The following is a 27,402-nucleotide window of genomic DNA, read 5'->3' on the forward strand; positions in this document are numbered from 1 at the left end:
AGTATTGCTGACAATCAGCAGTGCATACATTACATGCTATTGACGATAAAATTCAATTACAGAGCGTATGTTTTCTCATTTGAATGGAACATTCTAGAAGAATTACACTTATTACTTTTTTATTTTAATGTTGTCACCTGAGGGGCCTCAGCTGATAAGTATGGAAATTTCCATGGACTTCCGTATCGTACAGCCGTGCTATATTTATTCTAGCTTAGAGTCTAAAAATAGAGATGAGAAACTCCATCTCGGTTGGTTAACCTCAGCGCACGTTTACAGCACATGTGGACATACAAGAAAAACTTGTACTACTAACTATTTTTCCAGGGTAATTTACACATTCCAACATGAGAATCTGATATTTATATAACTACACACAGGCCTAGATTCTCTTATTTTAGTACTTTTTGTAGTTTAAACAATGAAAAGTTATCAGACAAAGCATATTGCACATATATTCGTGGTATTACATAGTTCTAATATTTCATTTGTTCAATCAACATAAACAAAAACTATCATTGTGTTTTTCGTACTTTTTTTAACTTTATCTGTTTACACCAGATCTCAAAACACATTTCATGCACAATAAATTGTTGATTTGCTGCAATTGAGCTTTGGCGTAAAGAAGACTGTGTGTATATTGTGCATGAAGCAGGAGTCAGGAAATGGAAACAATATGAACCGGCGATCCGGAAGTTTCCCCCTTGCTGTTGTAGACCTATTAATAATCGTTTAACTATTGTAAAAGAATGAGTCCAAGGTCAGTACTTTTGTTTGATTGCGCCGATATCATCTTTTAAAACTTTTTTTTTTCAATTCGGAAGGCATACACCGGGGTCATTTTGATGAAAAGTCGTCTCGTATAATAGCTGGTGTCTTTCTGATCGAGGATGGCCTGCCATATTTGCGGTGTGTTGCGTGTATGAAGTGTGTGGTGAGTGTTTTGGTAGACTTTGGTATAATCGTGTTGTGTTTTGGGAAACTTTGGTATAAACGTGTTGTGTTTTGGGATACTGTGGTATATTCGTGTTGTGTCTTTTTGTATAGTGTAACTCTTGCCCTTTTTATAGTGCTTTATCACTGAAGCATGCCGCCGAAGACACCAAGCAACACACTCCATCCAGCCACATTATGCTGACAATGGGCGAACCAGTCGTCCCACTCCCAATATGTTGAGCGCTAAGCAGGAGCAGAAACTACCACTTTTATAGATTTTGGTGTGTCTCGGCCAGGGGACAGAACCCAGAGCCTACCTCACACGGGTGAGCGCTCAACAAAAGGCCAAAGGTGAAGCGGTGTCAAGGGAGACGTTAGAAAGAAAAATGTTAGTCTGCAGTGGCTGGTGTCTAGAACCTCTAATCCTGTCAGAAGTAGATGACTTTGCTGAACTAATTGTTGTGGCAGGACTCAATGTGACCTACTAACATGTTTTTCTCTTGGAAAGAGGCGCGGTTCCATCTCATCTAAAGCAATAAGCGTGTTTCTTACTCAAAAGCACGAGACTACGTAACTCAGTCAGTCGGTTACTTTAATTTGAACTTTATAGTACGATGACGCATTTTAAGAAGTTTATGACCACAAACATTCGTTATATTTTCGTATTTTCGTTAATGCAAAAATGTCATCTCATTTTTGTAAGGGATTTATTTGCTTTGTGCTTTAAAGATAAACATAATTACGTGTAAATTATGTATTTTGTATAAGTTATTAAAGGGACATACATGTGTAATAAATCAATAGATAAATAAACAGTATGGAGTATCATTTAATCCACAGATTATCCTGACACAAGCGTAGCTGTTTATTTACTGTGTCGATTTGGAGTAATACAGCTGTTCATTACGACATTCACCAGTGGTGAACGTGTTAAAACGATGAGGTGACAGCAGTGGTATATATTCTAATTCGCCATTAAGTTGGATTTCTTCATTTCGGACGCCAAATATGAGGGCCAGAGGACAATACCCGTGTAAGTAATCAAAATATGGCGAGTTAAAGGACAACACCTGTGAAAGAAATCAACGTAATCGTCTGGGGCTTAATCTCCGTATGAAATAACATTTACAGGTCAACGGCCCTCGAAGAAAACTCCTGGTAATTTCAAAGAAAAACATTAAAAAGAGCCTGATAAGCGAATACTCTTTGTGAAACAAGTACATGTATCTGTCTGCAGGGTACGATTAAGTTAATGGGAATTGAACCAAACTGCTTAGGTAGATATTGTATCATATTTAAAGTGACCGTCTTCGGCCTATATCCGCATTAACGCTGGACAATAGTCTGTTGGCTAAAATTACGGTAGAGCTCCGGTCGCCGCTCTGTCGAACCCTCCATTTTGGGGGTATCCATGACAAGCAGGAGTGTAAAAATAACCATTAAGGCGTCGTGTGCCGTCCGGTATCAGGCACGACCAAGCGTCACCTGTAATATCACAGATTTGATGGATGTGATTGCCGCAAAATAGAAGTAGGCCAAACGGTCCAATGGAGTATTGCACGCAATAAATGTGTTATAAGTTCAGGAGTTGTCTAAGACCAAGAAACCTATTTCTCTAGGCCTACAAAGATGGATTAATGCGTTGAAAATCTGCGACATTTTGCTAATACGATTACGAAAACGAGTAATTTTCTGACACCGTTTAGTGTCGGAAAGGGTTTGCCGCACATAACATAAGTCATCACTCACAAATTCAACAGTTGGCTCCGTAATCGTTTCAATTTTGTCTTTTAAAATTGGGCAAAGCAGAAGGAACGGTAGAAATTTAGCGTCCTTAGGCCTTCTTATTCCCTGGAACAATTCAACATCATCTACTTCTCGGTCCCATTGACCACTGTTCCCATTTAGAGAACGTTAATGTCTTTGTTGGTAACGCTTTACATGTGGAACACCTGGTTCTGTATTAATGACACGTTGCTCGTGATCAGATACAAATTTCCTGTAAATCGAACTTCGTTTACCTTCGTCATGCTCTGGTTGTGAAAATGGAAACCTTCAATATCGGAAATACAAGATTTCTGAATCATCTCCAAAATACAAATACGTTTAATATTCAGATTTTAAAGCTATTTGTGTCAATGCATTACTTAAACAATGCGTTTCCAGGTCTCCATTGTCCATTCCTCAAGATTTTGCTCTCATTCTAACGACAGCAGCAACTGGCACTTAGAAGAGCTGAGATTTCTAAGGAGAGTGTCTCTGGTGTAATGGTCGTCCTTTCACGAAAGGCCTTGCACTAGTGCAGAATGAAACTGCTCCTAATAATGAGACTACGGTTGATGAAATATAACAGAAGTATAGACTTTTTATCAACTTTTTTTTTATTATTTAGCAACATAGTATCACAACGTATGAAAGGTTAATTTGTCAAATAAATAATACAGATTCATTTTCAAATTCAGACTAGGACAGTGTAGTCTAAACGGATAAAATACTGGCACCAGTATTTCTCTACACATACACAAGAGAGAGATCAGGATCGGAATGAATAACAGTGTATATCTATCACTGAACAAAACAGTCGCCACCCTCACAAACACACAATCACCAAAGCTAGGGACATGCTAGGGACACCTTGTCTTTATGGAAGCCTACAAGGGTGTCCCCAGCAGCCTTTTTACACATACAACACACCAGAAAATTCTGTATTGTTTTGATCAGTGACAAAAATCTACACTTTTTCTGTTATTGCAATCATCCTGGTTACAGACAACTTGTTCGTTTCACAAAATTACAACTTTGGTAATCTTTTATATACATCAAATGTATTGAATTAAACAGATCAATAAGAGAAAATAGGCATGTTTTGTTTCCAAAAAGGGACGAAAAAAAACCCCAATAGTTTGGTGCTCTCCACAATATTTTGGTGCTCTCCAATGTTATTTGATCTTAGCACTGTTTTATCAGTAATAATAACCACTATATCAGTTATGCAGGATTTCTTCACATATATTTCATATGCATTTTTTTGTACACTGCAGACTCTAAGACAACACAAATAAGTGAATACAGTTTAAAAAGAATGTATATCATCCGTCTAATTTGTTATTTTTCAAGTCACTTTTAAATTGAATTGATTTTGATAAAGTAAGCTCATTCGCCCCTGAAATTCTATAATGAACTCATTCGTTTTTTTAATTGGAACAGTTCAAATGGAATGCCAGGGGTAACAAGTTATAATCAGAAAATAGATAATAATCCCATTCTAAGAGCCAGTTCACAGTGTACAGACATGTAGAAATTAGGAAAGGTTTAACGACTTCATTATTAAGTTGCATTAATGCCCCATCACAGTACATAAAATACATTCACTAAAATAGATGTCATATTTCATAATTGCACAAATTTTATATATTCAAAATATTTCCTTTGTGATAAAATACTGCATGTTTACCATTTAAGCCATTTCTGAATTGCCATTTTCTGTTATCATAATATATAAATAAATGATTTTGTTCGATGATAAGGTTGATATATCAACTATGTTATAATTTAAACGCATATTTTTCACAATACATGTATTTACATTATCTTTTCAAAGCAAAAATCACATGAACTTTAGAAAAGCATATTTTTGTGTACAATTTGTTCTAAGCAATTCATCTAAAATTCATGCAAATAAATGTTGCATTGTTGTCGAAATGGTCAAAGTAATATGCCAATTATTGTGAAGCTATACACAAACATTTTATCCAACGTCAGATTTCTGTCATTTATTTAATAGATACTGATAAAATATCACCAATATCACCAATTTCTCAAAGATTGTATCTTCCAGAAAACTGGAATTGGTAAACTTAATTTACATGTGTGTATTTCAATTTGTTCACAATTAGATTTGTATTACACCAATGAGAATCTAAAATATTCAGCTGTTGATGCTATGTTATAACATACATTATTTCTGAATAATGATTCTGAAATTCCAGATGAAGAAAATTCTTCATTTATAATCAAGCTTTAGTTTGTCTTCAAACAACTTTAGGAAATGAACAGGGTCTAATATAATTGTCTCAATTCTCGCTGGGCAAACTTGTTGTAAACTAGTCTTAATTCATAAATATATCGAAGATATATTGACAAGATGTCAAAACTCTACGTTATCAAGCATATACATCATTAATAAAGTACTATTATAAGCTTGTAGCATAACAAGGAAACAGGAATTAGAAATGGCAAATGATTGAAGCAGTATACAAACAATAAAAGTAGGTTTGGTAGCGGAAAGTCTGGTTAGCTTGATTAAATATACAGGATATTTTTTCATAAAGCTAACCAATCATTTGCTACAACTTGCCCATAAAAAGAACACTTCCTTTGGTGGCAGAAAGCCTGGTTAACTTGACTTAATATAATGTAAATATTCCATTGTGCAACCAAACTTTTGCCACAAATTGCTCACGAAGAGCACTTGGATAACTAGCTAACTAGAAGAACAACATTAAATTAAAACAACCTTTCCTGATTGGAATCATGGGACACCATTCAAGCTTTAGTAAGTTGGAGAAGGTTTTTAAACACTATCTATATTTGTATATAACACCAACAGTTACAAGGCAAGCCATGTATTATATATATATATATAACAGAATAACATACATGTATGTATGTGAAATAAGACCTATATATTTATTATATATATGTCTATATACATACCACAACAAGTTTGCCCTATATATACATATATATCAACAACTGGATTAACCTTATCAGCAGCTAGGACAATGCATTAGAAGAACTATAGCAAGGAAAATTTTTGTACAGCACTTCAAATTGAATATAAATAGATATAACTCGCAAGGAAAATTTAAATGGATATAACGGAATTTTGATTTTTGATTGTAGCACTATCATATGCATGTCTTCTGATCACTTCCCTCTGATTTTTGGAAAAATGAAATTTTTGATTTCGAAAATGTTGATGTAGTTGAAAGGAGTCAATTTTACCTGATGCACAATAAGTCAAATCAAATTTAGTCAAAACCTTAAGACAAGTTTTACACATCCAAAATTAGTATGATCATTCTAAAGCTAAATAAAAGACAATCGCCTAATTATCAAGAGTTGGCAAGAGTTAATAAGACATGACTGTCCATTTTTATAAACTGACTTAAAAATAGATTTTTTCTTCATCCAAAAAAATTCAATTTTAATTTTCTAATATATTTACCATATGAATTTAGAATTTTGTTGTAGTTCCCCTTATTTTAGCTGTAATATATTTTATAACTATTGCATGTAAGAGATCATATATATATCAAACAGAGGAGAGAAGACAAGTATACATACACAAGTGTCAAATTTGACTAGGATAAACAATTTGTACGAGGCATGATAATATTCTCACAACATTGTGGAATGTATTGTTCAGAAACAAAACAAATTCGCACCGAAACAGTAACCGACAGTTACTAGTAATGCTGACAAGTTCATGAGACTTTGGTTTTTCACAAATGTGTCGTTGAGAAACAGCGATTTCTACAGAGAGTATGACAAAATGTGGAGACTATGAAAGTATGGTACATATATACATTATAATAAAATGAGTATATAGCTTTAAGCAGTTTTACAATGTAACTTAGGTCTGCAGCACCTATTGAAAGACAAACGGAGTTCTTGCCCGAAATGGCTCACAATGTTTTGGCCACAAACTCGGTGATACCCGTCCAGAAACCCCCGATTTGTGTAACCATATATACGCAAGTCATGATCACGGTACTGTACTGTCCAATAATCTCCTTTCGTGGATCGACGCTTGAAGCACCTTCCCAGTCTATAAATTGCACATCCAACATGTTAAATATGAAAAAGTAATGATCTCTTTCGCTACAGATACATTTAGTATCCGCTTTCTTGCCTCGCTAATTCACTGTACACAAAAACAAAATGTGTGTACTTGTTCTTGTCTCGCTTTCTAGCCTAATCACAAGTAGATCTCATCTACAACTTTTAAAACAATGGACTACTTTCTAACACAACATAAAAAACACATTTACAATGTATTCATACACCCCCACAACTATCATGTAACTGATACTTCTAGTTGTTTGAATGATGTCCATCGATTTCACCACAATGAGTTCAGTTAAAATGAAGGACACTATCACAGACACATTAAACTGGACTACCAATGTGTTTGGTTGCCATGACGACCACCAACAAACACATCAGCAGTGCTGGCACCACAGTCCTTCCCTGTCCAATCAGAAAGGACTTTCTACGAGTTCCTGACATATTGAAGAAGGCTAGAATGCAACTCTTCATCCAATCAGGTTACTGGAATGAAGGAAAAGCCCTCCCGTGAATCTCCAGCTATTCGCACAGAATCTGATGAATGGATCAAAGTCTTGTATTATGTCTTCATCACGTCATAAACTGCATCACACCACGTAACGCGTATAGAAGTTCTGCCTGAAACCTAGCTTCCAGTAACATCAGATTCACATGCACCTGTAAGATAGAAATAAGCAATTTCTTAGTATTTACACAGTTTTTCCAACATTTTCCAATATCTACTATATCTTAGAAAACTTTTAACTGATCTTGCCTTTTAGTCATAAACTTTGTTTTTAAAATGAGCGATAAGATTAATGATATTTTTAAAATCAGGCATTTTAATTTACAATGATTTTCTAAATGGTTACATTGCACGGATGTATGGGAATATGATAATGTAAGGCTTCAGAAAACATAGCAATGGCGACTGAACCTACCTTTTCTGAATGTTTAAACTCCCTCATGACATTATCGTAATCTTTGCGAGTCAATCGTTCTGGATAACACGTCATAGTTTTAATGTAAGCCTTCAGATTTCTTTCTAGCAGCTGATTCACCTGACCGTAATTGTAATCATCGTGCATGATGCCATATAAACAGTGAATGTAGCTCCAAATTGCTCGCCGGAACGCAGTGGTATCAACATCTCTCACCTCGCCCATTCTGTAAAGAAGTAAACCGACCGATTAAATCACATTTTCGGTATTTTTTTTTTTTTTTAAATGTTCAACCAGATGAGTTGTTAATATAAGGATGCTTTTTCAGATTTCAATGTTTATTCATTGAAAATTATTCTGATACAAGTTTGCCAAACTGCATAATGGAAATAATTCTAAAACATAAAGACCTTTTTTTGGAACGCCATCAACAATACTTACGTATAGTAGGTCATGTTGGTAGCTACAGAGAATTTGTCTTCCAGGTGGTTCCCAATGTCCATATACAAGCGATTAGAAAGGGAAAACCCATGGTCCTCCCAACTATAATCTGTTGCTCTAAATGTTGGTATGTCCTCTACAGATGACCGTTTAGCGAAATCCTGGTAACAATATTCCGCATCATCCACATATTTCAGGACCTCTGCTTTTGGCGATGGCCGTACTGTATTTGCGGCAACTGGAGGAAAAGACAGGAAAATTAAACATACAGATTTACCTTAAATTAAGACAATTTTTTTCTCCTCTTTTTTTTCCCAAAAACCAAATCAGGAAATGAAATGGATGGGACACAGCAGAATGGGGCAGGAAGGACATCAAAGAAGGGGCATAAAAAGGAGAGAAGTTGTTTTAATGGAATAGCTTTATTTTCCTTACTTTAGACTGGTTCTATATAGCATGCAATTACCTGTTAAATACAAAACTTTATGTGAAGTTTTCCACCTGATTGCATGACACTGCCTCATTAATACCCAAAGAAAGCAATTATGTGTTAAGTAACAAAGCAGCAACACTTCAGTATAAATCAATACCAGTAGTAACCCTTAACTTACTATAGTTAAGTGTTGCTCCATAACAACTGTGGTATATCGTCATGTACTCGACTATGGTAATGAGTCCGGTAAACAGATCATCAATCATCGCCATCACCCGATAGTATCTACAGGTCTACACACAAATTTGAACTTGTGTACTTACTCTCCACACTCTGACTCTCCACTTTCTCAAATCTCTTCACTCGTTCCTCTTGAGTTGTTTCTTCTTCTCCTTCCTCCACTAGTTTCTTCATTCTTTCCATGAGAACTTCTATTCCTACTTCTGGCTCGGAATTCTGTAACGACAAAAATTGTTGGAACATTATCCCTGATGCAAGTATTTCAAATTAAACTTACTAGTTTTGATCTTTAAAACATAATATCAACTGTGAACTATGTTAAAGTCTAGCAACTCTTTATTATTGATCTTTTTCTTCTTCTTAAATTTTCATTCCCCCTCCCCCCCTCTAAATTTTCTTTTCCAAAATCTTTATTCCTTTTACAAAAGCAAATTTAGACATTTAAACTTGTAGAATTTACCAATAATTATGGATATATATGAAAACATAATTAACACTTACAATATCCCCATTCGTAGATGAACTGTCGGAAGAATCCACATCATTTGCGTTTTTCTCTACCGGTGACTGGGGTCTGTATGTGTATCCTCCGTTATGGTCGATTTCAGATTTGATCCCACATCCATACACAAACGAACAAAGTGAATGAAAATGTGCCATGAGAATAAGAGCCTGGACCAGTTCACTAATGGACCAGTTGTCCTTAGAGTTGGGTGACCGTGCAAGTTTCTGAAATCAAAATAAAATCATTCATTAACATTGGTAATAAACCCCAAAGAAAGATTACATATTCATATCACTGGGTAAGAATTATAGTTCAATGAAATCTTTCAGAAATAATTAAGAAGTTTTTCACACCAAATCTTATAGCACATACCTCTATGTGAGACTTGCATATCAACCAGGGACGGTGAGCCAATAATTTGTTTAATTCATTGAGATCTCTAAGTTTCTTGGGAACATGACTAGTTCCCTTCAACCATTCGGGGTCTCCACCTTGAAGGATAAACTCCTGCTCGTGGAGATGAACCAGATAGGTGCACATGTGTCGACTGGCAGCCTGAAATTTATAAAGATTATTTTAATCAAGATTTTTTTAAAAGTGATGCAAAAAACAAAAAGTTAATATTTAAAATATAACCAATTTGTAAACTGAAACAAAGAACAGTTCACTTTTCAATAAAAAATGTGATGATGCAATATTATCTTCGTAAAAAAGTTTTTTTTTATATCCAGTAAAATTATTTCTTCTTGTCACTTAAATTTTTTAAAATTATTTCTTTAGAATTAAGTTTTTCATGAGCACTCACCATAATGGCAATGTAATGGCGATAGTGGAATGGTAGGGCCCCATCTCCTTTCATCAGATATTGCTGGGTCCTCAGGAAACATTCCAAGTACTGGGGATGATATCCCATAAGCTGAACAACATGGTCTAGCCGGTTATTTTGTAGAAAAGCGTCCACAAAAAGGGCTTGTGTCTGAAACATACAAATGAAAATTCTTATAAGATTTTGTTAAATATCAAACAATCCTTTGTATATTGACTATTAATTAAATCAAAGGAAACAAAGACATCATAAACAAAGGCATAAAATTTCTCTGAAATTAAAAAAATTACCTCTGTATCTTTGAAGAGTCCCATTTTTCCCAAGTGATTCACTCCTAAAATTTCTAGTAAATGTTCTAATTTCGTCATTTTCTTCATCAAAATTCAGAAAAATTCACACACTTTATACTATAAAGTACAATAACTACACTATGACAGACTAATACTATAACTGAGATCCATTCCCTCAGACTCCTGTCGATGAACTGGTTGTTAAGCCTATCTCCCCTACAGTGTATATCTACCTATACTGATATTGCATCAGCACAGAGCAGGCCCTGTTCTTTCCTATGTGTATAGTGGCTAACAACAATACCTAGCATTGCATCACCCAGCTAGTACTAATGCCTGCCCTATAGACTATCCTATATTGCCTGGAAAGGAACTTGAATTTCTTCCGCTGTGACCAGTCAAGCACGACCGATTTCATCATCTACTTATAACAATAGGAAATGGCTTGGATAGTGTCAATACTGTTACTTAATGTAGGTTTTAGGAGTCAATGAACAAGATCTGACAGGAATATTGTAAGTATATTTTCATGCTGAGAACAGCATATCCACAATTTTCATTGTGGTGTGACCCTGTGATAGCTTAGCTGTTTAGACTATAAAAAATATTGTGCTTCTTGGACATACAGTATGATCTGTCTTAACTTTTTTGACCTCCACTTTTCATTCTTGCCAACATCTACATCCCTAATAAATAGTAATTCATTTTACTCTAAATTAAGGAAGAATTTTTTCTCGTGAAAATGCATCTCTAAAAGTTATTCAAATTCCCAATCCCATAACAGTTTCTTGTTTTAATATTTATAATTAATTTTCTATTTACAATAAAGCGAAATTGACATGGAACATCTATTTTTACAAATCATTTTTGTAATATTAATCTTTCTCATTAAACAATTTCTTGCTTGGAAATATATATTGAATTTGATGAAAGTAAATTATGATTCAAGCAGCACTTTAAGTAAATCAAGCTGTGTATAAAGGGGTATTTTTTTTAATATATTCATACTATATAGTATTGACAGAACGTCAAGCTCACGAGCTGTCAGTGTGAATTAATGAAATAATATGTCAAATTCAACATGCATCAGTGCATGCACCATAAATATGCAATCACTGCAAGTCAGTTACAGTCGCTTGTTTTTGATTTTCTATTTACGTTATTCATTTGGATGTAATAATGAATCTTTTACAAACAATATCCTGTCACCGCAACTCATAAGATCGTTATGAACCCCAAATTCACCCCCTCTCAATTTGGCAAATGAAAGAAAAAGTATGAATACACACCTCGGTGTCTTTAGAGCTCGCTGGTATTATCTGCGAAACAAAAGAAAAGTTGGTTAAATAACATACACAATGACAGTGAGACACAATCGCGAGTGCTCGCTGCTGGAAAAAAAGAATTCACCGTCCAACACATATCGTCTGACCACCGGGAGGGTCGAGTCTTGCAAGTCCTACTAGGCCTAGTATCCAAAATCTTCTTTTTTCAACTTATTAAATCATAATTACGAGAGCTTTGCATCTCATCAGCGATGGACTTAACATATTAAAACTTACTGTTCTGGGCAAATAAGGAACGTCTGCACAGTATTTCATTATCATCTTTGTCTATTTCAACTGTCAAACTTCAAGTCCCGTCAAGATCGACGCTTCTTTGTCTATAAACAGCTGATTTTTCAGCTGATGACCTCTGACATTGCTGAAGCGACACCTACCGGTTATATTGATAAAACGAGGGCATCTCAAAACCTAATTTACGAGGTGCACTGTTCAAAACACTAGCAGCCAGCTCCGATAATGAAACCTTGCGACATAATTATAACATATTCGCAATTTTCAAAATGAATGTATAGTAAAGTCAATTAGTTTTATAGGATGACATCAATTTTGTCTGATAATTTTAAAGACTTGACTTTCTTTGAATCGCAAGAGCCGCGAGAAAAACGTTTTTCAACCGAATACATTAACTTACAAATGTAGCTAAAATAACCAAATACATCGTTCTGATTGAATGACATCGAATATTGCATTACAAATACTAAATGCAAAATTATTATTTAAAACGTTTGTATAACACTTGTAATCGTTAAATAGTCAAATATAAACTGTATTGTACCTCTTTCGGTTGAACTGCATGTCCATCCTCAATGGGTGCAGTATCGCACATTTGACAATCCAATATAACAGAAGCTGTATTTACGTTCCCGTTAATTTTGTCCAAATCAACAGACTTTAGCTCCAACGACTTAGAAAAATGAGCAAAATCCAACATCACCGAGCACTGTTTTACATAATAAATATCCCCTTCAATGCACAACACAACCACTCCGTCAGGCTATCAACGATACAGTGAACAGCTGAGGTAGCGAACCAAGTTATCTCAGTCAATATATGTTAATGCATGCAAGATGAAGTCATCGGGAGGAGCCACAACCTATGAACCAATCAGCTTTCAGTATCAGTCACATGTCTGATTGATTGACACAAAGCATGGGATTTTTCCATGAGCAGATGAGGGCAACCATACTTCAATTAAAATTTCCTCTTCTTAACATGACGAGCTATGTTTTCCGACAAATATTACAAACTAAGTCATGAGAAATATATCTGCTAGATATTGACACCTTATTCTCCACAACAAAAGGAATTAATCATATATTTTCCACGGCTAGCACCAGGCACTAGGATTAGTTTCTATTTATAAAGTGCATGAAATATTGGGTCGTCTCAAAATCAAAAGCTTGAAAACAATGTTGATTTCAAATGAATAAGAAGAACAATGACATGTATCAATAAGCAATGAAATATGAATAATATTTAACAGATAATATATACTGAGCGTAAATTACACATATTTTCTATTAATTCTATCGCTACGAAAACATGTTTGTGAACGTGTGTTTTGCCATGAACAGCTGATGTTAAAAGGACGATGTTGATTGGTTTAAAAGTGGGTTTGGCAGATAGTGACATTTCATTGGTCGAAACGGGGGGTGTGTTTCAAGGGAAATGACCTTGCCGTGGATCTCGGTCACGATCAACAATGTGACGAGTAAACTTTGAATCGCAAACATAACCAGATTAGGTCTAAATGATGTAATGTTTAAAAGTATAATATTGTCGCAGCTTGTCTTTAATGTTGACAAAAATACAATGTATTGATTTACATGTCATTGTGGGAAGGATGAACTTGTACTAACTTAGGCCTACTGTAACTGTTACACTGTAAAAACAACCAACATATTTTGACGTTCAAGACACGTGTCTTATGTTCGCTTGAAAAGTAGGCGTATATATATAGTTACAATATGTAGATCTATTGTTTCCTATTTTATATCTTATTTTTAAAGATGCTCCACCGCCGACAGAGCAAAAACGATGTTAATCATTTGAACAATAATTGGTGTTTAATCGTGTAGATATGCCTAATAACACAAAAAAATTAAATGGAATAATCTGTTTCGCCTTTGGTGCATGCGCAATCAGTACTTCATTCCATATAGGATATAGTGCCACAGATTTTTTTTGTGATGCAATTAAGTATTTTTCATATTTTTAAGATTTAGTAAAATTAGAAGCTCAAACTTTTCAATGATAGTATTGGTGTAAAGTAAGTGACTTTTGTAACTGAAGAAAAATACTGAATTGTCTGCTGCTGTATTTGGTTGAGAACAAATATCATTTGTCAGCGGTGGAGCAACTTGATTTCTAGGGCCGAATCTACATATGAAATTTGAGAAAGATTCGTTCAGCACTTTCTGAAAAATAGCGGTAACAAACTTTAACTATCAAAATCCAAGATGGCGGTTGGTTGCATGACCATCTTGTTGACCGATCAGTGTCAAAATGCAATATGCACAACAAGGGTCCTAGGGGAACTTATGTATGAAATTTGAGACAGATCCCTTCAGTACTTTCTGAGAATTAGCAGTAACCAACTTTAACTATCAAAATCCAAGATGGCGGCTGGTTGGCCATCTTGTTAACTGATCAGTCCATAAAATGCAATATGCACAACTAGGGTCCTAGGGGAACCTACATATGAAATTTGAAAAGGATCCCTTCAGTACTTTCTGAGAAATAGCGGTAACAAACTTAAACTATCAAATCTTGTTGACAGATCAGTCCCAAAATGCAATATGCACAACTTGGGTCCTAGGGGAACCTACCTGGTACATATGAAATTGTTAATGGACAGACTGACGGACGGACCACAGACGAAAGGCGATTTGAATAGCCCACCATCTGATGATGGTGGGCTAAAAAATAATGAAAATTTTGACCTTAGTGGTTTTTTTTTATCACTGACCTTGGCTCAAAGTCAGATTGAAAAAGATTTCTTTAGTGCATAAACAATGTTATTTTGTGCAAGAAAAAATCAACACCCTAAATCCACTGCAGCAATAATCTCCATCTGTATACTTGAGCAACCCTTTTATATTGAATCATAGCATTAATTCCCAAATAAGAATGAAAGACCTATCTATATATATCTAATATCATTACCAAGGCAAAAAGGGCTTTGCATTATGTAGAGAATTGCAACAATGAATGGATAATAGGCCATCTAGGGGAGTGCCGTTTTCATAGCCACCATTGTTAAGTGATCGTGTCCTTTGACCTCCTGCCTCTCAAATGCACCTAGCAACCTGAATAAGGCTGGACTATATCCAGCCATTGGGCAGGAATAGCAACCATCACACTCATCCAGATGACCCTAGAAACAGCCAGTCAGCGAGATTAATGGAAAGAAGAAATCAATATAATAAACAAGGAGAAAGGACTCCTAATGAAAAACCAGCTATTCTAGGAATCAATACAGATGCATGTCTATATCTGACCATGGCCAAAGGGATGATGGTGTGTCCATTGAGTGTTTATATATGGATGGAATTTATGAAATTGGTCAGGTCACAAGCAGACATCAGAGCAAGCTTCCACTGCTCACAAGAAAATCTATAGTGTAAAAAGTGTAATATACGAAACAAGGCAGGATAGTCTCATTACATGTCTCTTTTATATGCAATAGTTGCTCTTTGAAAGAGTTTCCAAAGCTGACCAATGTCTCCTGAATTCTGTTTTGTGTCTGCTGCTAATCACTAGGGGGTCATCACAATGCTGTCTACAAATAAGGTGACCTTTGTTTTAAACTCCAACTGGCTATTATTGGTATCCATCAGATGTATGAGCGGATCTATATATGGTGTTGGACTGCTTTTATTATCAGATTCTCCTGAGATTGCTTTTGTCTTCTTAATAACCTGAAATCACTGCTGTTGGGGTAAAGGAATAAAGATGACTTTAATTAATCTGGTGGCTATGTGATATCTGCCAGCTTCCTTATTTCACCTCTGACGACATGTTTCAAATGACCTTGATCAATTGGTAAGGAAATTAAGGAAAAACATTCTTTAATTTCTACTTCAAGTCTTATTATCCACGGCTAACAAAAATATTCTTGAAAACTAAGATACAGAAGAAAATACCTTGTGCTGTACTACCAGTTTGAACCAAGAAAGAACTATAAATATACATGAACTATTATAATGGCTGTTCCCTGTTTACTTATTCGAGAATTAGTAGTACTAAATTATAGAAGGGGTAAAAGATGATGGATCTTACTAAATGATATCTGCTATGATTACTGGTATACATATGAGGCCTGAATGGTGCGACTCAAAATTCCATGATCCAAATTATTGATTTCTTTTTAGGACAAATATTTTGGCATTAAAACAAATATAAAGGAAATTGTAGTAATAAATAATTAATTGCTTGATGAATTGTTCCTGTGGATTATGCACCGAGTGTTCAATTTAAAATAATCAAATTTGACTATGCTATCCAGCTATAAGCTTTCTTCACCAGCGCAGACGGCAATGTTCAACCACAGGTAAAAAAAAAGCTGTTGGAGGCTTAATTTATCTCTGTGTGGGAATAGCTTCGCATAGCATCTTTCAAAACGTGCTGCTTCAGCAAAAATCTCAGAATGAGTCATCAATGTTCTGTTCATGTTTGGAGACAGTTTCAAGTAAACGGATTTCATTGGAGTCGCAGAGACATGTGTGAAGCCACGGTAAATTGAAATCTATTGACGAGGCAGAATCTATGGTCACGAAACATCACATGTTACAGAGAAAATCCGGAATGTTCACTCAATCAGTGACATATAATCAAACACAGGAATTGAATGAAACACCAACATAAGTAAAAGTTGTTAATGGAATGATGATGTACCTGATAGTGTACGTACATATCTAATCTAAAAAACTATCATTAAGGAGGAAAAACATCACAGTGTTAAATTTAGCTTTTAGGTGATTTTGAAGCAAAAGAGTTCAACTGTCTTTGATTTAGCTGTCATCTAGAGATTCCATTGATCAAAATGGTTGCAATATGATATCAAGTTGCCATGGCATTTTCCTGTCTTTGATTTTTAAATCCGTCAATATATGCTAACAGCTGATGGTTATATATAAAGCTAGCTTAATAGACACATTGACATTTCATCGACTTTCCAGAATGATCCAAATGACATTCAATTCTATAAATAATAAATATATGGTAATACGATATTAAAATAGTCAAGTTTATAGTTAAGTTATCAACTGGCACCGAATCCTATATAAAGGTTAATCTTAATCCGTAGGAGGTAGTTGTGTAATTGAGTTGTAAATTTGTTGTAATTAGAATTTAAACCATATATAATCATGTGCTTCTTATGAACTGAGATTCTGGATTTTATTTTCTGCTGAAATGATATGGTGCAGCAATATCGGTATAAAATTTCATTGGTTGACATATAATGACATTTACATGCATATTAAATGACATAAGATGAGCAGGTTCAAAAAGCCCTTAATAAACTAAATTCTTTCTTTTACCTTGAAAATTGCAAGGCAATAACATGTATAAGATATAAATCTAAACCTACATAGTTATGGAATGTTTTTTGGGAATATATATACACAAGGTGATACTGCAAGAACCTTTAAATTATATATATATTTGATAGATTTCCAATATTCAGGATGTGACTTGGTTGAAAATGCATGATATAGAGAGACAATAGTGCACAGAAGAGAATTACATAATCATTAAGATTCATTTCATGCATTTACACACTAAACAAAATATAGATTGTACTTATTTATTTAAAATGATATGAGTTTATGGTTTGTAAATGTCTTTCATGATACAGTATAGAATTACATGTAGAAGACTATACTGGGAACAATAGAGTGTTTTTTACGATGTTGTGAACATCTGATTGTACATGCACACCGCGAAGAATGACAGTTTTATCGCCATTTAAACATGAAATCAATATCAACATGGAAAGCCGTAAAATTTTCTTAAAAGGTTGAAAAACAAACAATGCTAATGGCATGGTTTGACATTAATAATATTAAAGCTGCTTTGATCAAACGAAGGACAAAAGATTTTTTTTTTATTCCCAGTACCATCAGAGTATATGTGCCACAATGTACATCAGCTCAATACACAATCACAATGAACCTATCTGACAGATATAACAACATTATACTTTCATTTTACAGTTATTTTATAATGAACGAGCCATAAACCTGCCATCATACATGTGTTGGTACACCACCCACTCTTCATAACATGTACAACACACATGTGCTGTTTCTCCCACTTCATGCAAAAACCTCTCTGTGACCATGATTTTCTTGTCAAGCACACTGCAGACCCTGATTTACATCACTATAACTCTGAGTAAACAGGAATAAAGGACCATAAAGGCTTGTCAATCTCCATTCTCCAGGTTGACATCAAAGGTGTGAATGGTCATCTCAGTGGTCAGCATTGACCTTGAGTGGTCAGAAGTGACCTTGAGTGGACGGGCAGTATATCAGAATGTATTCATATTTATGAACTAATATATTTCACATGATAATTACACTTCTATTACTTATGTAAATTCATAATTGTCTTTTTACTTTATCAAGCATTTGTTCTGCTATAGAAAATTAGCAATTATAGACGTATACGTTGACAGAATAAGTGAAGCACTTCAGCAGATCAAAACATAGGAAAATTCTAGGATGGAGAACTGTGGAAGTGTAGATTATCATAATTTGCCAGCCTGCATGTCAATAATTCAGATTCAGTACTACAAACTACCCAATTCAAAAGAGCTCAGTTAGCTACTAAAGGTACATGTTTGGTGAAAATTAAGGGATCTTAATGGTGGATCTCATTAAATTTTATTTCATTTTAATTGTATAAATATAATAATCAAATGAAATCTGTGTTAGCAAGACCTGCATGTCACCATGTAGAAACAATTCATAAACAATACAACTGCAAACTCAGCATGCAGGCTTTGTCTTCCATACTGATTGACCTATATGGCAAATCTTAAAGGAAATTTTGAATTTGCTTTTTTACCTTACTTGAAACATTCAGTATTGATCCCCACAACAATAAGATCGAGTGGACATTGGAGAACAGTTCATAATAAATGGGTAATGGGGTAAAGAGTTGATTCTTGAAAACTCATCAACCCCTTAAAATATATTTGAACTTTCCAATCCAAATGCTGGAACAATTCATTATGAAATTTCAGGGGTGAATGACTTAATGGAGCTACTAAAGTATCATAGCTTTAGTTCCAAATTCTGAGTGACTTCATTCTTCTTTCTTCAGCTTTTACAGTTCTGAAAATATTTCCTTAAATTGCAGTAATATACAAATGTATCAATATATGCCTCGAACAGCATTAGCTAAACCAAACATTTTAGTTTTAACAGCGTATGAACATTTTACATATAAAACGTCAGTTTGAATGTTTTCTATAGCGTCAGCTAAGCATATATTTATACACAAATTGGTACAAAGCAATGATTAAGCCAGCTAGGATTGTAATTAATTAACAAACATTGGACCAGGTGACACATGTACTACAGCTAATCAAGGAACGTCTCTGCTGTAACGCCCAACCTATGGAAACCAGATCATTTCTTTTCTCCATGCGCCAATGTTAATTGCTCTATCACATCTTCTGGGATGGACTACTTGTGTGGTAAATCAATGGGTATCAATAATTGATAAGTTGCTTGTGTATGCATGTTGTAATGTGTGATTATATACATAATATAATGGTCAGGTGAAGCCGGGTATATAGGCCAGGACAAAGGAAGTGATCATTGGCATACATGACACTGACAAACAAAAAACTCTTTGATTAAAGATACCAGTATATGCCCTTTTTTGAAGTAATTTTACTTTTGACTATGAATTAAAATATGATGACTTGTAATTAAGTTCTACAGAGAATATTCACATTTCATATACATGTACTAGCATATCTCGATCTTCTTCGATCCTTCTTTTTCCTCTTCTTCTTTTTGATCACCATACTTTGTCAGACGTGTTAGTTGATTTAATAGTTCACAGTTTAATTACTTTCAGTTTCATAAATTTGGAATATTCTGCACTTCAAAATTTGCCTTTTAGTCATTTTCTGGTCATTGAATACAGTCTAATGCTTACTTTCCTAAAGTGCCTGGTTCTATGACACTAATTTGCACAAATCCACTTTCTCCTCTTTCTCTTTTATCTTTCTTTTATTTTCATTTTTTATAAATAAACGCTGTATTTGCATAAAATTTTGATGTTTGCAGTTATGAAGGTAAAATATGTTTCGTATGACAAATATTTTTCCTTGTGTTGAAATTAACTTAATTGCTTTTGTGGTAACTACTGTATAAAACCACAAACATAAAAAAAGTTTTGTTTTTATGTAATTGATTGTTCCAACAACTAACCACAGAATTTTTGTCTACAAATCATTTAAAAGCTCCAAACAATAAAAGAAAGCAACATGTTATACAATATATATAAGGTTCCTTTAATTACAAACAGTTGTAATTCTGTGCCCCCTATCAATCAGAACTGATTACCAGCTCCAGGAGAGCTAGAATTCCTTTCAATGAACTAACTTAATTGCTTTTGTGGTAACTACTGTATAAAACCACAAACATAAAAAAAGTTTTGTTTTTATGTAATTGATTGTTCCAACAACTAACCACAGAATTTTTGTCTACAAATCATTTAAAAGCTCCAAACAATAAAAGAAAGCAACATGTTATACAATATATATAAGGTTCCTTTAATTACAAACAGTTGTAATTCTGTGCCCCCTATCAATCAGAACTGATTACCAGCTCCAGGAGAGCTAGAATTCCTTTCAATGAACCTAAGACGTATAGCTTTGGGCTGTGGTTTGTATTATAGCAATAATAGCCAAATCTTACACAATCATTACAAGGTGTGAAAGGATCTGTAAAGTTGTTAAACCACACACACCTTTTCTTATCAGATACCACATTTCTTGGTCATTATCATCAGAGAAAGGTCAATGATATTTATGTTATACCTTTGGCTGTATGGCCATATCTGATCTTGACTAGTGTCCAGCAGGAGATACGGTTCAGCTAGTGCTGGCAGGTAAAACTGTCAACCGCTGTACACATCTTACGAATGCACACCTTTCGGATGCTAGCTAGGGGCAGGTATATAATCACACAGGTGACTAGTACTGTAGTCGTTCATATTACAGCAAAAAGTGATATATCTGGCCTAAGAGCAAACATTTCACCTCAGATGACCACTCTGATATGGATTGACCAATGCCCGATATGACATCTACATTTAGGTACTGACCAATTCCTGCCATTCAATCGTGCCAAAATTTTAAGTTGATTGCTCACAATTTTCTGACCACAGATATCGGTCAGCTGATATCAGTTTTATTTCATATTGTTATCACTATCTCATGGTCACTCGCATAATGTGTCAAGGTCACTCAGATAAAGTACTGTTTAATTAAGGGGCTATAAAGACTGACCACCTGTCAAAGTTTCTTGATGAAGTTTGAAAAATACACCGGGCACAGGCGTGTTTGGATTCAAGGTAAATCTCACTGATATGGGACGGCTGAAGATCTGGCAATTAACAAAAAAATTTTAGGGCTCAGGTTCTGAAGCTGATGTCGAATAAAACAAATTTTATTTTAATAATGTTGTCATTAATGTTAAATCTGGTTCAATATTCTTGAGAAGTTCAGAGTCATCTTCATCATAAAGCAAATCATTTTGTATATTAGTCGTGTATAATGCTTTGGCTGTTTGTGGATGTTGAATTCTCTAAGTACTCATATTATTTAATCATAAATGTCTTGATGAATTGTAAATATATGTAATTTACATTGATAACTACTGTATAGTTGCTGAATTAGTATAAAATTTTGAATTTACTGTTTGTTTGAAACTTATTTGCAGAGGTTTATTTTCACGAATCATCATTGTAACCTTTGAAAGTGTCCTTCATGTGGAAGAGGTGATATGTAAAAACTGTGATTTATAAAGAAAAAATTTTGAGGTATTAAAGTTTTGCGAACATGGATTAATTTGCGAATTAAGCAAAAGAAAAAAAAATTGTGGACATTAGAATTTGCAAAAATTCATTGATTCACGATGTCTCAAACACAGGTGAAGAAACATAGATTTTTATGAGTCTAAATCGTGAAATCAAATTGCTGTGAAAGAGCATTAAATCACAAAAAAATTCTTTATTCTGCTAGAATTTCTGAAGTTTATTATCAAATCTGCTGCTAATTTTCTCAAACTTGAAAAGTCTAGTCACTCAACATTTCAAATCACATGTACTATCAATTACCAGGATGTCGCTTTGTGACAATAGCCACGCAATTTTCTCATTGTCATCACCTGCACTAAAAACAATTATAATGAGATTTTCTAAATGTCAGTAATTGAAGAAGCCATTTACTTAACTGAAAATTGGCCAAACTGAATTATCATGTTGCCTTGGGATATAAATAAACTATTGGTAATAAATTACAAATAGCAGTCTCAAAATTGAAAGCCCAAAGTACAGATCAGACTAATTCCTTAAAGATAATGTTTATAAGGACTGTAAACGTTTCACTCAGATGGAATATCATATCTGGCTGTTGTTGCTTGAGAACAATCATTTTTGGAAGCTCAGATATCTGCAATTACATTATGTATAAATTAGTATCAGCTCATTAAGTAAAATCTAAGGTGAATGAACTGATATGCATTCCTTTTCATCATTCACAAACAAGCATTCAAATATGTATTTTGCATTTCAGACATTTTCAGTTATCAAGAATTGTACCTGAACCTTTCATGAAACTTATAATTAGAGAACACTGTTGAACACTCTTGGGAAGCCAAGATGCATGTTAGACAACTTTTGTTTACAAAGAGTTTCAATTTCCATACACTAGGTACAATGTACCTGGGCCTCTTATGAAAATGAGAAAATCATATTGAATAATTACGTCATCTTGGCAAACCGTGATGAACTTTAGACATTTTCTTCATACCAAGAATTCATTTTGGTTCAGTAACTTAATTCCTTGTGAAAAGGAAAATAATGTATTAATTAAGACACTCTTGGGAATTAACTCAAGCTGCGTGCCATATCAGAAGAAGAAATATTATCTTTCTACTAGTCAAGTCCTGGACCTCATTCGTCCCTTTAACATTGGTGATATGGAATTATTCCATTCTTAGAGCGATATGCAAATATAGAATACACAGTTTTTTTCCCAATGTAAGGTATGTATATAAACACCAATAATAAATATATGGCATTCTTATAAGAGTTCCAATTAGGACCTGTAATCAGAGACAAGCTAATTATATATACCGGAATATATATACATTGTGTCAGTGTGTCAATAGTACTGGCACCAAGATTACTTGGCCTTTGTCAGCCCCATACCCAAATAAAGCGAACAAATAATAGATCAATTGTACATAAAGAACATTTAAACAGTTCAGCCATTCCAAATTACAAGTCCGTGTTTTGATGTCACTGAAATGGACTAAATTCAATGAGTGACCTGGTACAACTGACCCAGTCAGGAGGATTATCTATAATGATATTAAAACTGGTTATATATATATATACACACTAAGCAATGTTGATCTTATAGGATTGGACTTCAGGTGCAGATTATTGTACAGTACCTTTGATATATACCCTTAGAATTATGATAGAATTTATCGTTTAAAGGTAATGTTATACATTGTATTATAGACCTGTGACAAGAGATTACACATACCCGTGCCTGTATTACCAACCTGCTTTAATTTGGTGAAATTGGGTCATACATATACTGAGCGCTGATGAAATCACAACTCATTTTAATTGAATATTTTTAAATTAAATTTTTGTTAATATCAAACAAATTAATAATGTAAAACTTTGAGCACCTTACCTATGTATACAATAATGATTCGCTTGACTGAACTTGCTCTCGGGCCGTGAAGCGGTCGATTGTTGAAAAAGTACCTATCTGCATGTGCACTCGGTATTAATGCACGCTTGGTCTACCCATTACACATGTACAGTCCTTGTGGATAGGAAGACTGTTTTCCACATTCAGATTTTGAAAACGCCATTTAGTTTGGAAAATGATGCCATGACTTACGGATACCCAGCGTCACGAAGTTAGGGGTATGTTGGCAGGCAGACTTCCGCGTCGTGAAATTGCCCGTAGAATGGGATGTTCGCCTTCTACTATTGTGAGACTTCATCAGTGGTACATTCAAACGGGTTCTCTGAATGATAGACCGCGCCCTGGGAGGCAACGAGTGACGTCGGATCGACAGGACCGTTACATCCGGGTCACCCATCTCCATAACCGCTTCCAAACTATTTGTATCAATGGAAGACAAATTTCGGTTTCTACTGTCCGCCGACGTTTGTGTATCGCCGGTTTGAAAGCCTGTAGACCCTTCCATCTGAACATGTGGACACAACATCGATGACAAAATCGTCTGATTGACCCGGAGGACCCGGAGGCAACGACATTGGCTCATGAGCCAAAGGAGACGCGTACTGTTCACGGATGAATCCCGCTTCCAACTCCGTAACAGTGACGGTAGAATTCGCATGTGGAGACGATGGGGAGAGTGTTATGTCAATTCATGCATCTGCGAATGTGACCATTGGGGTGGTGGCAGTGTCAAGGTGTGGGGAGGGATATCCTTCAACTGCAGGACGCCCCTTGTTATCGTAGACAGTAATCTGACGGCACTGCGTTACATTGACAAAGTCCTACAAACTACCGTTGTACCGTTCTTTCGTAATCATCACGACGTCAACATTCTACAGCAAGATAATGATCATGCGCACTCAGCAAGGTTGACCATGCACAGACTTCCTTAATCAGTAGAACATTCAAATACTGCCCTGGCCTGCCTTCTCCCCTGACTTGAGTCCGATTGAACACTTGTGGGACCAGTTAGGTCAAGCTGTGAAATGACGTCAGCCACAACCACAAAATTGACGTGAACTTGAAATTGGAGTGGAGGAACATTCAGCCAGTTAGAATTCAGCGTCTGGTTCGGTCCATGCCATATAGGTGTCGTGCTTGTGTGGAGGCAAATGGTGGCCACATCAGATATTGAAAGTGTGAATTTGTGAAAATGAATTTGGGGGGTAGCGTTGAAACATTTGTCTCAACCCTATTCACAGGCATTCTTTGACAAACTCACTGGTAGGAAACGACTCTCGAAATGTATCCCTTTGTAATGAAATAAAGATTTTTTTCTGTAAAATTTTTGTTACCATTAAATTTTGCATATTATAACAGTGTTGCGTTTTCATCGGCGCTCAGTATATAAGTAATAATGAATTAAGATATAGGTTGAAGATGACTACTAACATCGGATAAATTCCTGATAACAAATGTATTTTTGTAAGATATGAATTACTTGAAGCAGTAAATTTGGGGCAAAGAACTGATTCCAACAGTGTTGACAAAACCTCTTGTTAGGCGATCTGCTTGATCTTTGCTAAAAAGGCAATTTGCCTTCAACATTTTTGGCCATATCATTGGAAGTAGTTCTTCACCCCATTATGACCATGGTGATGATAATTAATGTATACACTGATTTTGGCAAAATAAAATCTAAGCTTGCGAAATCACTGTTGAATAAGTTAGATCTAATGATTGATTCATTCGTCTATGCTATCCTTAATTAATACCAGTTATAGTATTCATGGCATTAATGCAATTATATAAAACAAAAATTTTTGTTATCAAAGCTATTTACAGGATGGCTCGTAAAAATATTATTGTACAGGACAATGTCCATCCTGGGTAATCATGATGAAGATTTTTTAACAATTAATTCAATGTACTTTATTTTCATTCTAACATCTATAACAACAATGTCTGAAATATTTGCCGTCAGAGATTTGTCACACAGACAAAGGCGCATGGGAGCGATGATTGGTAGAATATGCCTCCAGGCATCAGACGGGAAAGGGAACATCTCCTAAACGAAGTTTCCTGACCCCAAAAGTTGTAATTCTAAACTTAAGTTTCCTGACACCAGGGATCATATCATTTAAGTTTCCTGACCCCGGGGATCGTCATTCTGATCCAAGTTTCCTGACCCCCGTGATTCATGTCTTAATGTAATAAAGACCTGTGTATACTTTTTCATTATGTCACTAAAATTGTACACTTACAAAAAAATGGAAGGTTCTGCCCTAGTTGATATATGGCCGACACAGATTAGCATGTCTTCAGGCATCAGACAAGGAGGACACTTAGAAAAAATTATCATATTCATTCTGCTATTTTATACAACATACAGATTTATTTTAGTATTCAATACTAACACATGTTACTAAAAATCTATTGTCTTTGAATATTTTAGGGCCCATCCAATATGTGTCTAATTATTCTAAGATTGGCTTGAATATTTGAGTGCAAATTTAATGTAACAGCTGCGATCATGTGAAGCCTACATGTTTTGCTATCCAAACTCTTAATTCTTTCAACCATACAGAGTCTTGCTGGTAGAGAAACAAATTGTCAAATCAAGATTAATACATAATCAAGTTACCATAATTCACTGTCATTGTTTGAAATATCTTATGATCTCCTCATTATAATTTTTTGTGACCTTGACCTTTGCAGGTATTTTAATGACTTTGACCTTATGGTTTATTTAGTAACCTTGACCTCTGAAGAGTTGCTATATGTCTGACACCTTTAGGACAATGAGCGATAGGAACGGCAGAGAGCTTATCCAGTTTATTCTCTAACAGATTTAGTTCCATTGTCTATTGTTGGAGAGTAAGTGGTTAACCTTCTACATGACTCAGCCTATTGCTTGATATTTTATATTACCTTCTTTGTTACACAAAATAAAAACTTTAATTACTCTGCTTTACTAGTTCATGTATTAAAAGTTCTATTTCCGAATTTCAAAGAAAAACAAACTATAAAAATATTCTGCAATGTAATAATGCCCTCTCCATATTAGTTACCTGGTATTTTCTTTTCTTTTTTTTGTGCGTGATAAAATGAAATACCGGTATGAATTTGCACAATACTTATAATGTATTTTCAAATTAAAAATCATACGACATGGGCTATTTATCTTTATGTGTGGCATGAAACCCATCAAACTGCAGGAAACACATAAAATATATTTCATCTACCTATACAATTGAGCAAATTATCACAATTTTATTATCTAAATCTACTTTAAGTTTTCCAAACCAACATTTTTTCAAACAGGTCTTTTACATCTAAAAACTTAAAATAATATGTAAATATGTATGTGTACCTGTTAATTGAATTATGTAGATATAGTCATTGCACTGAGCACCTGCCGATTATGTAAATTAGATATGTCACTGGTGTCTAGTCCTGGAGATATGACCATAAATCATTATGTCAATCATGGTCATCTGGTCAGATGGATTGCCTCTGATTGGTCAGTTTTAGTCATCATGAAATGTGAAATGTCGAACTGCATGGTATTAAAATATCTGTACATATATATTATACAATCCTTGATGAAATTAAAATAAGCAGCAATTTAGTGAAACCAATTAATTAAGTTT

The 27,402-nt window shown here is 34.7% G+C and overlaps 1 protein-coding gene across 5 annotated transcripts in view; it reads right to left on the reverse strand.

The window, feature by feature from the left end:
- Positions 1-3,299: 3,299 nt before the first annotated feature.
- LOC138325571 (sestrin-1-like) overlaps positions 3,300-27,402 on the reverse strand; it is a 57,144-nt gene continuing 33,041 nt past the window's right edge. For 2 of the 5 annotated variants that reach the window (XM_069271334.1, XM_069271352.1), the window contains 8 exons: positions 11,734-11,763; positions 10,134-10,304; positions 9,701-9,883; positions 9,325-9,552; positions 8,907-9,039; positions 8,151-8,388; positions 7,710-7,935; positions 3,300-7,446 (listed from right to left, as the gene is read on the reverse strand). In XM_069271334.1, coding sequence (XP_069127435.1) covers positions 7,360-7,446; positions 7,710-7,935; positions 8,151-8,388; positions 8,907-9,039; positions 9,325-9,552; positions 9,701-9,883; positions 10,134-10,304; positions 11,734-11,763 — 1,296 coding nt within the window. In that variant the 3' untranslated portion in view covers positions 3,300-7,359. Of the gene's footprint in view, positions 7,447-7,709; positions 7,936-8,150; positions 8,389-8,906; positions 9,040-9,324; positions 9,553-9,700; positions 9,884-10,133; positions 10,305-10,444; positions 10,643-11,733; positions 11,764-12,006; positions 12,396-12,565; positions 12,893-27,402 lie in introns of those variants that run through there. The other 3 variants (XM_069271343.1, XM_069271366.1, XM_069271358.1) reach the window with 3 other exon arrangements.

Source organism: Argopecten irradians, chromosome 1 (genome assembly GCF_041381155.1).
Source record: "Argopecten irradians isolate NY chromosome 1, Ai_NY, whole genome shotgun sequence".
Classification (NCBI taxonomy): Eukaryota; Metazoa; Mollusca; class Bivalvia; order Pectinida; family Pectinidae; genus Argopecten; species Argopecten irradians.